The 15,941-nt window shown below is 38.9% G+C and overlaps 1 protein-coding gene across 2 annotated transcripts in view; it reads left to right on the plus strand.

The window, feature by feature from the left end:
- The window catches only part of ranbp10 (RAN binding protein 10), a 46,644-nt gene that overhangs the window by 6,933 nt on the left and 23,770 nt on the right, over positions 1-15,941 (plus strand). For both annotated transcript variants that reach the window (XM_084733407.1, XM_084733408.1), the window contains exon 2: positions 9,489-9,600. In XM_084733407.1, the coding sequence (XP_084589533.1) occupies positions 9,489-9,600 (112 nt within the window). The remainder of the gene's footprint in view (positions 1-9,488; positions 9,601-15,941) is intronic.

The following is a 15,941-nucleotide window of genomic DNA, read 5'->3' on the forward strand; positions in this document are numbered from 1 at the left end:
ATTACTTACATTATTAAAATAGTTTGATAGGTGATTTCTTTCTCTTCCAGATTTACTTTCCCAGTATGACATTTCACTTGCCCCAGGCAAATGGACATGCCTTTTTGTTGAGTATTGTAGACCAGTTGCATCCTACCTGCCCAGTACGAAATGGCTGACAGACAAAGTTAGCGACTGGCTGGTAAATGCATAGGAGCTTTTAGCTAAAAAGCCAGAGTCACACCAACACATATCTTAAGTGAGACACAACCTAAAATTTGTTGGCGAAGTTGCTTTGTGTCTGCTGGACAAATTTTAAGGACAACACAATTGTGCTGCCCCAGAGTGGCCAAAAATGAATTATTGTGGCTTTAAACTTCAGCACTTGTGGCAGCATTTCACTCTCAATCCACTGGGAACAGTTGACCTTCTTCTGTAAGCACCCATGAGGTGCTGACCCTTTCCTGACCACTTCACACTTAGCGGCAAACCTCCCCAAGTGATGTAGATCACAGGCTGACAAAGCTTCACTAGAACAGATCTGACATGCAATCCTGAGGTCACCATAGAGGACTGGACATCCTCCAATCCCTGGCTGTGCCTTAAAATTCTGTCCTTGAAGATCACAAACAGAACAGACGACAAAGCACAATGGAGTCCATCATCCATTGAGAAAGTGTTTGACAAAGTTCCAAGGATGACGACAAAGCTTTCGGTCCAGTTACACAAGGACCTAATTGCTCATAGTAACAGACCAGGGCCCATAATCCCAGAGCTGCCCCTTCAGGACACCTCTGACTATCCAACACACTGCACTGCTACTTAAAACTTGAAAATGTTGTATGATACTCAGAGTTTAATGTCATTGTTTGACATTAGCTCTTGAATCGTCACCTTCATCTCCTGTCCAATTCTAAACTTTATTTCAGTGATAGATGTAAAACCCCACAAAAATCCCTCTAAACCCCTTTAAAACTGCAGAAAGATTTTTTTTTTAAAGACAGACATTTTCAGAGAGCAGTTCAGACCTCTGACACTGACAGAGCGGGTTGTATATGAAATCATAGAGTGGATGCTTCAATCTCCGGCTACACCTGTTCACGTCGCAATGTTCTTGAGCAAAACCCGACCACCATTTGTGCGTGCTTGGGTTTGTGGCTCACTGCAAAGCATTTTGGGTAAAAGTGCTTTGTAAATGATAATAGTTGACCCAACGTTTTTTTTGCATCCATAGCTAGCTTATTGAGACTCAAGAAGACGAGCCAGCGTTTTGAGGCAACATACTGCAGTAGATTTGAGTTTTGGGCTCAACTCAAACTCAAACATTTTGCCAACCTATAATCTTTAATTGAGATAATTTACTTTTCTTCTTTAGATAAACTTGAATCTTTGAGGTTTAGAAACTCAAAAGAAAAAAAGTGTTTCAAAAATTGTTCACAATGAACTGTGAACCTGATTTGTCATTATTTTGGTGCCTGAAAATGAAATGGTTTTAATTGAAAATATAAAAACTTTCACTTTCACTTGAATGACTTTAATTGTGAGTTGTCACAACCTTTTCATAGACCTACAACTATGATTAATGAAATTAAATTGTTGAAGATATAACTGCTATTCATTTACATGAGTTTTTGCCAAAGTCACAGGGAGTCACTGGAGAGGGTTTAAAGCGTTAGACCGTTAGACTAAGTATCAGTGAAGGTTTAATTGATCATGCTTATCTTTGGAGTTTGTCAGGTTTACAGGGACAGTGTTACACCGTGATGACATAAATGAACAAAATGGTCTCTCTCTGTCAGACCAGTAAGGTCGTTCTGATGCTTTCAGAAACATTACCGCTTTTGCCATTATCATTGTCATTCACAGATGGCTCACTTTGTCCACACGCTTGTAAAATTTATTTTTTAAAGGCTCATTATTATGGTTTTGTATTTCTCTGTAACATAGCACAAAAATGTTACATATAATATTATAGTATAAATGTGTGACAACTTGTCAATTAATGTCAACAACTGCTAGTCAACTAGGAAAATCTTTGGTGGGGGACAACCTTATTATTAACTAAGAATCTAAAAGGTGTAGGTTGTCCTACTCTGACAGGCGCTACAAAACTAACAGGAGTAACTGACAGTCATGAGGAGAAAAACACCTGTGTATTTGCCTTTTTAAGGGTGTTTCTGGTTTATTACAACTTGGGGCTTTTTTTGGGGGGGAAGGGGGTGTTCATAGTTTTTGCCATCATGATGGTGAACAGTTAGTTTGTTTGAGCTTGTATATTCAGTGCCTGCCTATGATTTTATTTTGTATGACTGGAGTGGGGTTTGGTGAGAACTGTATAGACTCAAATAGATGAGCCGGCAAACAAACAAAACTAGCTAAAAGCAAAATCAGCCTTAACAGTCATGTGATTCGCTTTCATTATAAATACTCATAACTGGAGTTTCACTCAAGAAAATGTTGTTTTGTAGAGATCTTTCCACTTGTAGTTGTAGCATTAGGGATGAAATGATAATCGGTTTCATGATAAACCATGATAAAATTCCTGGCAAGTCGTTTTATCGCTTCAAGTTTTAATTGTTGTGATAACCGTGTTTGATAACCACGCTTTGAAAAACTCATGGTAAATACTGCACAGCATATACCAGCAGTCTCCCAGACGCAGACACAGCAGTGATGTGGGTTTGTTTTGCATCAGTGAGAACACTGATGTTGCAGAGGACATGATGCCATTTCAAATTATTCACTATAAAACTTGGCAAAATGATTTCAATGTGTGTATCCAGTACTTTTTGAACATTTTCAGCTTTGTCTTGACATGTGGCCTTGGCCTTATGCTGCATTCACTCACTGCTGGCGGAAATGTAAGAACAGGAAAACCTCCTGTTATTCCTGTTATAAGAAAGTTTAGGCATTATTCCAAGATGTTTACCTCCGCTGCTTGCCTTGTGGTCACACCGTTTGAATAGCTAAATTATATGCACAAGCTGTGTTTAGTATTTGTAGCGATTTGTCAAAAAGTGAAACCAGATACACACACACACACACACACACACACACACACACACACACACACACACACTATCTGTAGCTCCTTTTAAATCAGCTTAATCGACTGTATTAGTGTTAATATTGGATTTTGTTTGGATGCAGCTGCCAGAGATGGAGGCTTGACAGCCATTTTGCCACTGGTCTGTTGACATTTTTGAAGTTCTATTCAACAAGTGCAACATATAGTTGGGGTAGAAAGGCCCAGTATCTGTAACTGGGAATTACAAGAAGTGAGACATATGTGAATGGTTTTTCTGACTCAGCTGCTTGAAATTACACAGGACTCAACAATAAAGATAATAGATAATAAAATACCATGTTGAGTGATGATAATTGTGATAATCGATTAATTGTTAATGGAATTTTTCATGATAAAATAACAGAAAATGTTGTTTTTGGCCTCTCTAACATGGAGAGTTCATGCTTTTCTCTGTTTATTTAATATTAAACTAAATCTAAATCTAAAAGATTAAACATAATTATTAACTTTGGGCAACGACTGTCTTTGTCAAGCTATAATTATGTTTTTTGCACTTTTTCTTTGGTACTCTGCTAGCATTCTGTACCCGCTGCAGCAATGTACCTGTAGATATAAATATCTGTCAGTGTTTTCATTGGCGGCGTAGTACTATTCACTCTTGTGCTGCTGCTGGTGACAGGACAAGGCAGAGGACAACGTGGAGCTGTGGCCTTTGTTGTACTTGCTGTTATTGAGCTGATAGATTTTGCACTTTCCCCTGCTTGTGGTCAAGGACAGAACCTGGGGTGGGATCACTGGTTTCCTGCGCTGTGTTTACACTGCACGGTAAGGCTTAACCCGACTCTGCTCCACTCTGTTTTGGTACCAGCTATTTCTTCTGCTTCATTTTCCACTGCAGACTGTACCCTCTCAGTGTAGGTGGGATTCTTGCTGATCGCCATATTGACGCTGCGTGAAACTGCCTGACATCATTTAACAGGATAACCCTTTTCACTTTTTCAGCAGTTGGGAAACAACGGGGAGCGTTACTTTGGTCTTGAGAAGCTGCAGCCATTTTTCACTGACACACTGTAACCTACAATGAACATATACTGCAAAACAGGCAACTATCTTGCTCATCTTTTTCTTAGCTTCGCTCACATCCTCTTCACTCTCTGCTGCACTGCCCTGTTCAAGAACTTCTCTAACAGATGATATCGAAGGGACTGTGTTTTTGATATGTCTGCTTTTTCTAAACACATTTTGGGACATAGTTACTGAAAACGTGAAAACAACTGTGTAGTACTGAACTGTGGAATTAGATCACATGCAAATTTAGTGTTCAGGATTTTTTTGGGCTGACGACCCCTCCCTTCACCCTCCCAGCAACTCTCTCAGTCCAAATCAGCCCAGCAGTTCACTTCAGCTCACTTCAGTTCCAACAACCCAACAGAAGAAAAAAAACCCCACAAACATCCTGTCACCGTCCTCTGACTGTGGTGGCTCAAACGTGTCTGGACATGTCCAATAAAGCTGCTAGACAGAGCGTCCATGTCAAAGCAGAGAACGCTGCTCATTTTTTTCATGATTTTGAGACCTAATTTTAAATACTGTTGCTTTACAAGACCTTTAAGAGAAAATATGTCACTTTAAAAGCTGGTTAGTCTGTTACTTATGTTATTTCCTTCTATCTTAACAGTGGTGAAGAACACCATAAGCAAATGACAGGAGTTGGGTTTTCATCAAAACAAAATTATGACTGGTGTGTTCACCGCATGTCAGATTAATCAGAGCACACAAGGCCAAACTGTGTCCTAAGTTTTCATAAGACTGGTTGCTGACAAGCAAAACGGAGTCTGGCGCAGAGCCTTCTCCTCATGCAGCGCTGTATTACATCACTCCCAGCAAACAACAAGGGCAAAACAGCATCACTGATCTGTTTCAGCTCAGTTAAGACACAAAAACACAGAATCCCTCAGCATCTTAGGGTGTCATTCACTAGCAAGCCTTCACCTCACCTGTCTCTTCTCTGCTCTGCTTCATGTGTGTGTGTGTGTGTGTGTGTGTTTGGGTGTCGTTCTGTGAAACAGATGTGAAGAGATAAATAATGTGACTGTAAATGCATAAAGAGTCTCGTCTGAGTTGAAATCAAACAAGTGAACATAAATTAGGTAAATAGCCTAACTTAAATAAAATGTTTTGTTTCTTTCAGGGATGTGTAGGGTCAGTTTTAGGGCAAACACTGGCTGTTGATTGTACCTCGGCTATTGAAAAATGCAGGATGTCCCCTGTTGTGAAGTGAAGATTTTAGTGAGGATTCCTTCTCACCGCTCAGTGGTCTGCACTCACAGTGATTTCATGTCACCTTTTAGCACACTCAGCGATTGACGTTATACAAAAAAAACAAAAAAAACAAAAAAACAAAACAGGAAATATCCACAATGAAAAACCAAGAAAGAGCAAGTAGAGTTGAATCGAGTGGAGTCGAGCTGAGCTGTACCATGCAGTGTAAACGTAGCTATAGTAAGCAATTTAAGAGTGTGCAAATGAAAAGGGAAGGTTCTCTCCTAAGTACATTTTATATGTTAGAACATAGCTGTTTAAAACATATGAAAAGACTGAGAACGATATAGTGCTGAATTCTGGAGGTAGGCCAGTAGACTTTTGGTTACAGTTTCTGTGTTCAGGATTTTTTTGGCGGACCTGAAACATGACTCTGTGATGTGCTGGAGCTTCGGTCCCCCAATACTATATGAGACCCTTGAATGACACCGCCTCCCGCTACCCTCACCATCCCTAACAGTCATTCCTGTCACCGTCCTCTGGCTATGGTGGCTCAAACATGTCTGGACATGTCCAATAAAGCTGCATCCATCTTTCAGGTCATAATGGTGTTTTAGGGGGTCTGCCTTACACCCATCGCAAACCAGATTCACCATTGCGCACATTGTCATCTTATATCGACAACTGTCATTTTGCCACTTGTGCAAGATAGCAAATGGAATTGTACCTAGTCTGTGTGGCCATGGGCAGGAGTTCTAAAAATGAAGGTAAAATAAAGGTGTGACCAGGTGCATTTCCTGAGTCTTTGGCACAGTAGATTCATCTGCACAAGACAGCAAGCACACTGGCTTCATTTGTTTAGTTTTTTTCCTCACAAAGGACTGTGGATTACTAAAGTGTCCTTTGAACATATTTTGTGGAAATACTGAAGTAAACAGCGTATGTGTCTTGCATATGGCACACACACACATCTCCACAATCACAAAACACCTTTCATTTATGTTAAACTATGTGCATGTGTGTGAACAAGGAATTATTCTTAGATTTATAAAGCCTAATAAATGTCAGTGAACCTGCCAAGGGCATAGAGGATGGGATCACAGCTCTCAGATCATCTTTAACAAATCAGTCAGCTGACAGCTGGAGCAACTGGAGTGTTTGTGTCTGTGTGTTTGTTGGGATTCAGAAAAACAAGGATTCAACAATTATGATCTATAACATACAAAATGAACACAATGTTATATCACGCTATGTGCTTCTGGTGCAAGAGGTGGGACAGGGCAGGACACCCCTTGTGTCTTGCACTTTCTGTCTGTGCTTTAGATCAGTGCAAGACAGGGCCCTGAGACAGCAGAGTGGACACTCCCCCAGCGTTTCAGAGCAGACAAAACTGCTCATTTTTTCATGATTTTGAGACCTAATTTCATCGACTTTTTTAATCATTCAGACTTGGCTGGCTGGGTAATAACACATTTCTGTAGTGTGACAAAATCAGAACACACATTTATTGTTGCTTCATAGTATCTTCACGGCCTCAGTGCACTGTGGGATAAGAACAGGACATTAACCTTTGATCTGTGACCTCTAGTGGAGACGTTTGATGTCACCTAGCAGCTGAAAGGTGTGACCCTGCAGTGTCAGTGCTGATTCCCAGAGGACAGTTTTGTCTCAATACATCAGGCTGATATTTGAATGTAAGTTGGTGTAATGGTGGAGTGGTAGTTAATATTGTTATAGTTGGTGGTCGGTAAACCCTTAGGCAGCTTCATAAACACAAAATTGTAAATTTAGGATTGTTGTTTAGAGGGTGGTGGGTGTTGTTAAAAGTAGTAGCCGTTTCTCCTACCCGTCTATGCAGTTGTAAAGAGACCTGTTGGCTTACTGACGACTCGTTTTCACAAGGAGCAGCTAAAAATAGACTCCATGAATGTTGCTGTAGCCATCAGACCAAACAGTCTCACACACACACACACACACACACACACACACACACACACACACACAGGCATGCTGGTCACATGAATAAACATGTAATAACATGCCTGGGTACCACAGTAGATATGCTGAGTGAATGAGCAGGATTGAATGAATCTAATGTGCTTTAACTCAATATCATAGTGATGTCTGACATTTACCTTCTGTAAACACTGTCTGGACATGTTATGATGTCGTATTCATAAAGGAGAAAATCACTACAAGCGTAAATGTTACATAGAATTTAAAAATGCAGATGTTATGTATATCATCAGTTAAATATAGACCACAACACTAATCTCAGTTTCAGTCTGCTAGCATTTTTAATCATCGCTATCATCATGTCATGTATGTTCCCAGCTGGAGCTTCTACGTTCTGTCTGACACACACACACACACACACACACACACACACACACACACACACACACACACACACACACACACACACTGCAACAGCCTCAAGGTGTCTGCTGACAGCCAGCTGCTTCGTTTAAGGTTACAGCCTATCTACATTTCATACATGCACACACACACACACACACACACACACACACACACACACACACACACACACACAGAGCTCACAGTGACTTTATCACAACAGGTGAGCTCAGTCAATGGTGTGTGTCCATGTAATAGAAAGATGCACATGTTCACTGTAGAGCGTAGATCACAGTTATACAACACACCTCACTCTCTCATGACCCAAAGGATTGCATAAGCAGCCATCTGAATATAGTATGACAGTCAGCAATGACTGTTGTGCTTGGATTTAATTGGTCCAGGAACAATACACAAGCCCTGTGACCTGGTTGTTTGCATCTTTACCACAGACTGTATATAACGTGTGTTATCATTTTGCACACAGACACAAAATCAATATAGATAAAGTCACCTCAACCAAAGTATGGATTATTGGGAGAAAATCAGTCCTATCTGAGCTTAATCTGTCCATGATTAGATTTCTCTCTAGGTCTCAGTGCATCAGGGCTCACAGATATTTTTCCTTCAGTGACTTTAATTTGTTTATTACTTGCCTCAGACTGTGACTGAAGCCTCTTTCACTCAGCATTTTTGATATGTTGCTGTATATCACAGTGTCTCTCAAAGTGCCAGTAACCTGACTTCTTATTTTGTTTTAATCAGGGGAAACACTTTCACTTCGCTGTTTTGCCAGTGTTGCATCTTGCACGATACGAAGAACAAAATCACAGAATGTTGCACATTGATTCCGACTGTAAAAAGCTGTCCCTGGTTATTTATGTGCCATGTCTGGAACTTCAATGCATGTCATAGCATCACATGGGAAAACGGGCATCTCCTATGGCCAAAATTAGCACATCCACCTGGATATTATGTTTACATCACTACCGATCAGAGCTGGAGGTGATAAAGACCTGAATGCTGATTGTACCCTTTCCCACTGCTGGCAGGTTTTTTGGCCAGTGTAAAAAGGGCTTTAGATATGACTTTCTGATATGTGGATTAATAAGGTGTCCTAGAAAATGATGACAATGAGGAGCTTGTTCATAAAACACAGCTCTGGGCAAATGTAGAATAAGAATAATAAATCTCATCAAAGTACAGTAAATCAGTAAAATCAAGGCCCAAACATAATATCTTCACACATAAGACAAGTGACACCCCTCCAGTGCTATGTATTGGCCTGTACAGAGGGCAGTCAGACTCTGATCAGCTGGCAGGCTGTGTTATGTTAGCCCTATCTTTACCACTGGACCAGATCTACCAAACCTGGTGTTTGTTGCCATAGTCAGGTGAATGAATCCATGAAAAGACAAGGGCAGTTCCTCAAGAATCCACAGAGCTTGTTGTGAGCAGTTTCATTTAGCAACTACTTTCTTTCTGCAGTAAAATTTAACAAAACTACTTTAGAATCAACCAGCACTACTTTTCTTTCTGCAATAGAATGTACAGGAACTACTTTCTTTCTGTAGGAGAATCTATTAGAACTACTTTAGAATCAACCAAGAACAATCCACATCAAGGCCTGTGGATTGTCTTGAGTAACTGGCTCATGATTTTTGGAACAAGACACTGAATTTTTCAAATATATTTTTGTGTCATTTGGTCCCATTATATTGGAGTGAAGGCAGACATCTCTACGGTTGATATTCAAAACTCAGCAACTCACACTAAAACTGTCTAGATGGATAATTAGCACTACAGGCCAAAATGATGTTAACATATTGTTCATGTACACCTTGTACTTCTCCTCTTGCAGGCCATGGTAAGAACCACAAGGACGCAGCATCAGTGCGAGCCACACACCCAATCCCTGCTGCCTGTGGGATCTACTACTTTGAAGTCAAGATAGTCAGCAAAGGTCGAGATGGGTAAGCAGATACAACTATGTTCAAGTTTTGTTGCATGTGTCCTGTTGAATTATGGTAACTTTTCCCAGCCTGGAGTCAGTAGGTCAATATTTCACTCCAAACATTTTCACAGCCCCTAAACTAAATGAAAATTTTTATACAAATTGATTAGAGCAATAATCACTCCAAAGAGAATAAAGTTCTTGACCTAAATCTAACCCTTACTTTGAACAAAACACATCTTGGTTTATTATCAAGTTTTGAGTTGCCAGGTTTATCAAACATCCCCCACACTGACCCCAACATCTGTAGCCAACATCCACATGCAAGTTGCAAAATAATGCTCACGTTAAGTAAAAACTGGCCAAAAAAATGTTCAAATGTTCACTCTAAAAACTAACTGATTATTTAATTAGCTGTCCAGCAGATGAAAACATAAATGGCCAAAATGTCTGGTTGGAAATATGCCAAATAGACCATATAAAAGCTCTAAAATGAAATAGTATATTTTGAAATAAATCAAAATGAATTTGTAATTATTTTTTATTCATATGTGTTTTCCTGGTTTGGTCTGTCTATGCAGTATGTACATCTAACTTGCACACAACTTTGTCACCATGAGGCTCCATAGATTTGCTGTCTCCTGATCAGAATCCAGAATAGTTGCAAACGGGGCTTTTTGGATTAATTAGTTAATTAATCTAAAAAGCTAGCATGCCGCAGTTAATTGAAATTTTATCAACATTGCAATATGGCTTTCTGCAGTTTTCAAATCGCACGAGGTACGATATTTGTTAAAAGTAAAATGTTCATCAGTTTGAAATCTGATCTGACTCCTGCTACTCTGTGCTGCGACTCCGCTGCAGTCTGGAGCAGAAAAGTTGTGTTTATAATTGCGGTGTCTGTCATTCAACCAAGTATTGCTAAGACGTTCAGTATTGTGCAAATGAAGAGGTTTTTTTTATTTGATGAAAGCTGAAAGTGAACTGAATTAACAGAAAATGACAAATGAACAATGGCAAGGGTGTGCAGCAATTAATGTCATTAGCAAGCATAGTACCTATTTGGAAAGTTTAGCTATTGACAACAATCAAGAAGTCATTTTCAAGCAGCAGTTTCATTTATCTTCAATTTAAAGTCAAACGATGGCAGCGTAGGTTTGTCAGTCAGTCTTGATAAGTTTGCTCTGAAAATACTTTGAGAAATTTAGGATTTGCAGAAGATGAATGATAGTGTCTCCTCATTTTTAGCGAACAGAACCACTTGTCCACCACTTCTGCTCATAACAAGGTACATGTTAAACAAACCTTTGAATTCATGTGCTTTGAGATTAATGTCAACATAGCATAGTAGCATGCCAACGTCACGTTTGATATAAATGTCATTAACATGCTAAATGAAAAATATTAACATGCTGAACATTGCCATGGAAATGGAACATGTAAAACTTTAGCTAAAATAAAAAATGCAAACAAGCTGAACATTATCAGGGAAACATAACATGCTAAATGTTAGCATATTAAATGTCAAATAATTGCATTTATCAAGCTCACTACATGCATGTTAACATGCTGACATGCAAAACATTAGACGCTGAATGTTATCATGCTAACACGCTCACTTAAACATTAGTGTGCTATCAGTCTAATAGTTTAAACCCTACATGCTGAATTTTTTACACATAGATGGCTTTATGACAATTGATGTAACCAATACATGTTTTTTCATGTATTAAGGCATTATAGCAATTTATCTAAAAAGTCTAATATATGCTGTGAAATTGTCAGCACAAATTCAAATTGATTTAGTGTGTTAGTTCGGCTTGTCTGTAGTTCTATGGTTGATTTTTGTCCAAATGTGTCTTGACTAGAGTGTACTTTCTGTGCTCATGTCTCATGTCTTGTGGTTGTTTTTGCTAAGGTCAGACATCCCTGGGTCACTCTGGTGGCTTGTGATTTTGTGAACTTGCTCCAGCAGCACTTCCCTCACCTTGAGTCTGCATAAAACAACAGCAATCTTGATATCACTGTTCCAAGTTCATTGCCAAATACAACAGTCCCTCCAAATGTGTCACTCGCGACTTCCGTTAGACCAGTCTTGTTGCCAATATCTGCATCAGCTGTCCTGCTCTCCAAATGTTTCAGTGACACGGCAGAGAGTTGCATCAACAGTGTTAGACGTTTAAACTCTTGTTCATCTGCTGCGTCAGTGAAAAGAAGGACGTTACAACTGAAAACTGGCAGCTTGAGCAACAAGCCCTGGCTCGTCACATCTGAGGGGCAAAACCTGACTGGTTTCATGTAGCTGAAAAATCAAAAGCTTCATCTTAGCTGCACCAGAATTATCTCACTGTGTCATTTGTCCCAGTTATTTCCAGAAACAGGGATAGGACATTACAAATGTACATCCTTTTTAACCATTTTAGGGGTTTGGGTGATAGATTTTTCAAATTAGTATCGGAGAAATGTAATTTGTCGGCAGATTATGAAGCCATAATTCTGCAAAACTTGCTTGTCCACATCTAGTTTCAAAGTTTTATTACACTATTGTTTGCACTCTGTTGACTAACCAAGTGTCTCCCTGCAATTAAACCAATCCAGGCCTGTACTCTTGTAATATCTGACTATGTAACATCTTGAAAATGCTTTACAAATAACTAATACTTTATATATGTCTGACAGCTTTTTTCTCTCTTTTTTATTATATTATAGTCTGTTGTTTTTTTTGTGTCTTAAGTTGTGTTCATGTGTCATGAATATAAAACTGAAAATATAGAAAAAAAATAGCAGCCAGAAATAGTTGCCAAATTAAACAGAACCATCTTTAAAGCTGAAGTCAAACTGATTTTAACAGCAAGGGATTTCTTCACTATTGTCCTGATTTACCCACACTGACTTCTGGAGTCTCTGGAAGTACGGCTGCAACTAACAATTATTTTTCTTATCAGTTAATATGGTAGTTGATTAATGATTAAGTCTATAAAATTAAAAAAAAAAAAAAGGCATTGAATTGCTGTCTATTACAGCTACTCTTACTATCATAAATTACAAAGAAAAGCAGCAAATCCTTAAATTTAAGAAAGTGAATCCAGCAAACAGTTAACAATTAATTGAGTGTGAAACATGAAACATGTTCATGAAACATGAACAACTTATAGTTTAGAAAAATCAAAGTTTAACTGTGTGTGGCAGGCATATTCAATTATTTTTGTAGAAAGTAATTTCTCCATTATTATTTTTCACAATTGGAAAAGACGTGTACAAAAAATGCAGGAGAAAAACAAACAATCCTTTTATATAAGTTAGAATTATAGATGCAGTGTTGCATTTAACATCTTTTTTTTGAGTTAAATACTTTTTAAAATAATATGTGTCTTTGAGCTTGACAATAGACAACCAATGGATGGGCTAGCCTTCTAATAAAATTATGATTTTCTAATAAACAATATAAGCACACATAAACTAAGAATGTTAGCAGGTTATTTAAATTAAATCACAGTGATTTTTTATGTATTTATAAATGATCGAAGGTCTAGATCTGGCCCACTGGTCTTCAGTTGCAGAAGCCTGGTGCAGGGAAAATGAATGAAATGAAGGATGGCTTCTCACTTTAAAATGGCGTCATACAGCAAGCCATGTGATATAAGTAAGCCACATTACTGCCCCACAGCTAAAGCATCTGCTGTGGTTGTTGATCTGTGACACTGCAGTTACTTTGTCAGGTGCTTAAATTCCAAGCTTTCAAAAAAAAAGTCATAAAAGTATCAGGTTGTATAATATTCTGCTAACCGTCCCTGGAGCGATCAGAACATAACTGCGGTGTAAAAGACAACTGCAATGTGGGAGTGTCTGTGTGTGTAACTACTACCTGAGCTTCAAATGGAAGAGCTGTCCAAATCAACTTAGCTGCTAGAGTTGAAACACCAGACAGCAGTGTGATTGTCTGGTTCACTGGACCAGAAGCGGGACTTAACAACTTTGCAACATGAAATGATGACATACAGTCCATCGCAGACGCTGTTAAATGGACATTCCTTTCGTTCCTACAGTGCAGATGGAAGCTGCATGTCAGGAAATACTGCATGAGTCATGCCGTAACATTTCACTATAATAACATGCACTCTACATGTATTTCCAAATTATACCACTGAAACTGGAATTAAAAACCAAAATAAACCCAAATATGATAATGACTGCTGAACTTGGACTTCAAAACTTTCAATAGTCAGTTCTCAGACTTCCTCTGTGTCACAGGTTTTGGAAACAGTATCTAAGCTTTAAGGTAACACAGCAATTTATTCATCATTACACAACACAGTGACATGAAAGGTGTAGTCCCTTCATGCTACGCACACATGTAACTTATATACAAAAAATTCATTTCAGAATAGAAAAGGATAAAATATGTAATGAAATAAAACAAAAACATATATACAATTATTTATATTTGTACGGTATATACATATACATGTGTGCACCCAAATAATTCTGTAGTGCAGTATTTGATTTTGTGGAGGTTGAATGCAAACAGCACAACAAAATGGTGATGATAATATGGTTAACATCAGCAATATGTAGCAGTTGTGCATCCAAAAATGAACACTGCAGTCTAAATAGTGAGTTGGAGCCAGAGATGTTTTATAATAAACAGGGTGAATCCCTATTTAATATACGATCTATGGTTGAAGCAAGTTGTTTCCCCCCTCCTCCCCAGACTCGAGGGAAGCTCAGGTAACGATTAGTTCTTCACTGTAAGTTCATCAGATTTTCATAACTCAGTTGTCTGTCAATGTAAAGTTAAAGCCCATCATCCTGAAAACAAAAGCCCACTGCTCTGAAAATACACACTCTGGAGTTGGAGTTCAGTCACTGCCTGCCTTCTGCCTTCCAGTCTCCATGATCATATTGCTCAATTTAACTGTTATAAACATCTAGCAGCTAACAGCTGAGTAAGCTAACAGCAGCTTACTCATTTTGCCAACATTGAACATTGATTTAAACTCTACTTAATGTGAAATAAACATGCAAAAACATTCCTGAAATATGAATTTTAAAAGAGGATGCCACAGCTGGAGCATAGTTGTCAGAGAGTCGAGTATTTCAGCTTAATCTTTGGTAACATGTGGTCATTTTATGATAAATTGCAGTAAATATATTTAGGGATGCACTGATCGACCGGCCAGAGACTGGATCTGGCCGATTTTCAGCGTGACCGGCCCTGACCAGTGACCGGTCAGCGCCACATATCCAATTCTGTGCTGGTCATATCTGCACACATGCTCTGCACATGGTCACGTCATGCGTGCAGCAGGCACTGACCGTAATACCACACCCACCACAGCGCTGATCACAGCAGGACACACTCAGAAACATGCTTGGATGACATCAGTGTTTGCGACAGAATACAAGAACAGGATAAAGAGAAGACAGACAGTCTACAACGAGACAGAGCAGCTGACGGTGTCACCAAACAGTGATAAACTTTGTAGCTCTTCAGGCTAATGTTAGCCAGCAGCAGACTGCTGTTCACAGACTGACAGTTAATGTCTCACCTCCTGTTTTGGCTGAAGAATAAACAACCTGTGTTGATGTGTCTCCTTTTTCTCACTGCAAAGCTTTATGACAGTCTCCGGTTTGTTTACATCTGAAATCTGACACATGAAATCACACGTTCCCTCTGGTACACAAAATTAATATAATAATATAATAAGACCTGGCAGTAATGTGGAGCCCTTTGGGAGAAAATGTTATTAGTAAGTTATGAAGTTAGTTAGTAGGTTATTAAATAGTCAGTGTCTTATTATGAACATCCAATTACAAGAAAAATTGCAAAAATATTTATGAATGCTGTCAATTATAGTTATTAGAAAGACTGACTATCAGAATCGGCAGTTCAGACCCTTAAAAAAGTCGGAATTGGCCAAGAAAATTGGAATCCGTGCATCTCTAAGTATATTACAGATTTCTCTGCAACATTAAAAACTCAACATCTGAGACACTTTGTCCATCCAGCATTTTTGCACAGATCATGATTGGTGTGAACACAGAGTCCGTCTCCCCTCGTCCTGCCACAGTCCTGTGTGTTGCAGAAGAGGAGTCGAGAGGGAGAGTCAGAGACAGAGAGAGATATGGAAGAGCACCAGAGCAGAAGCCAAAAAAGGCCAAATGTAGAAAAATAATGAGCAAAAGGTAATTATCAAGTAGATGTAGTAGTTGTGAAGTTACAAAGTAGTTCAAACTATGGAGATAGGTCAGTGACATGACAAAATGTAGTTTAGAGAGCAGACGGACTGGATTCTACAGAAAAATCTTAATGATTGTAATGTGTGGCCTTCTGTTGCTGATGAGTCAGGTGTGCAAAGC

Source organism: Lutjanus erythropterus, chromosome 13 (assembly GCF_056507025.1).
Source record: "Lutjanus erythropterus isolate fLutEry1 chromosome 13, fLutEry1.hap2, whole genome shotgun sequence".
NCBI classification, from domain to species: Eukaryota; Metazoa; Chordata; class Actinopteri; order Lutjaniformes; family Lutjanidae; genus Lutjanus; species Lutjanus erythropterus.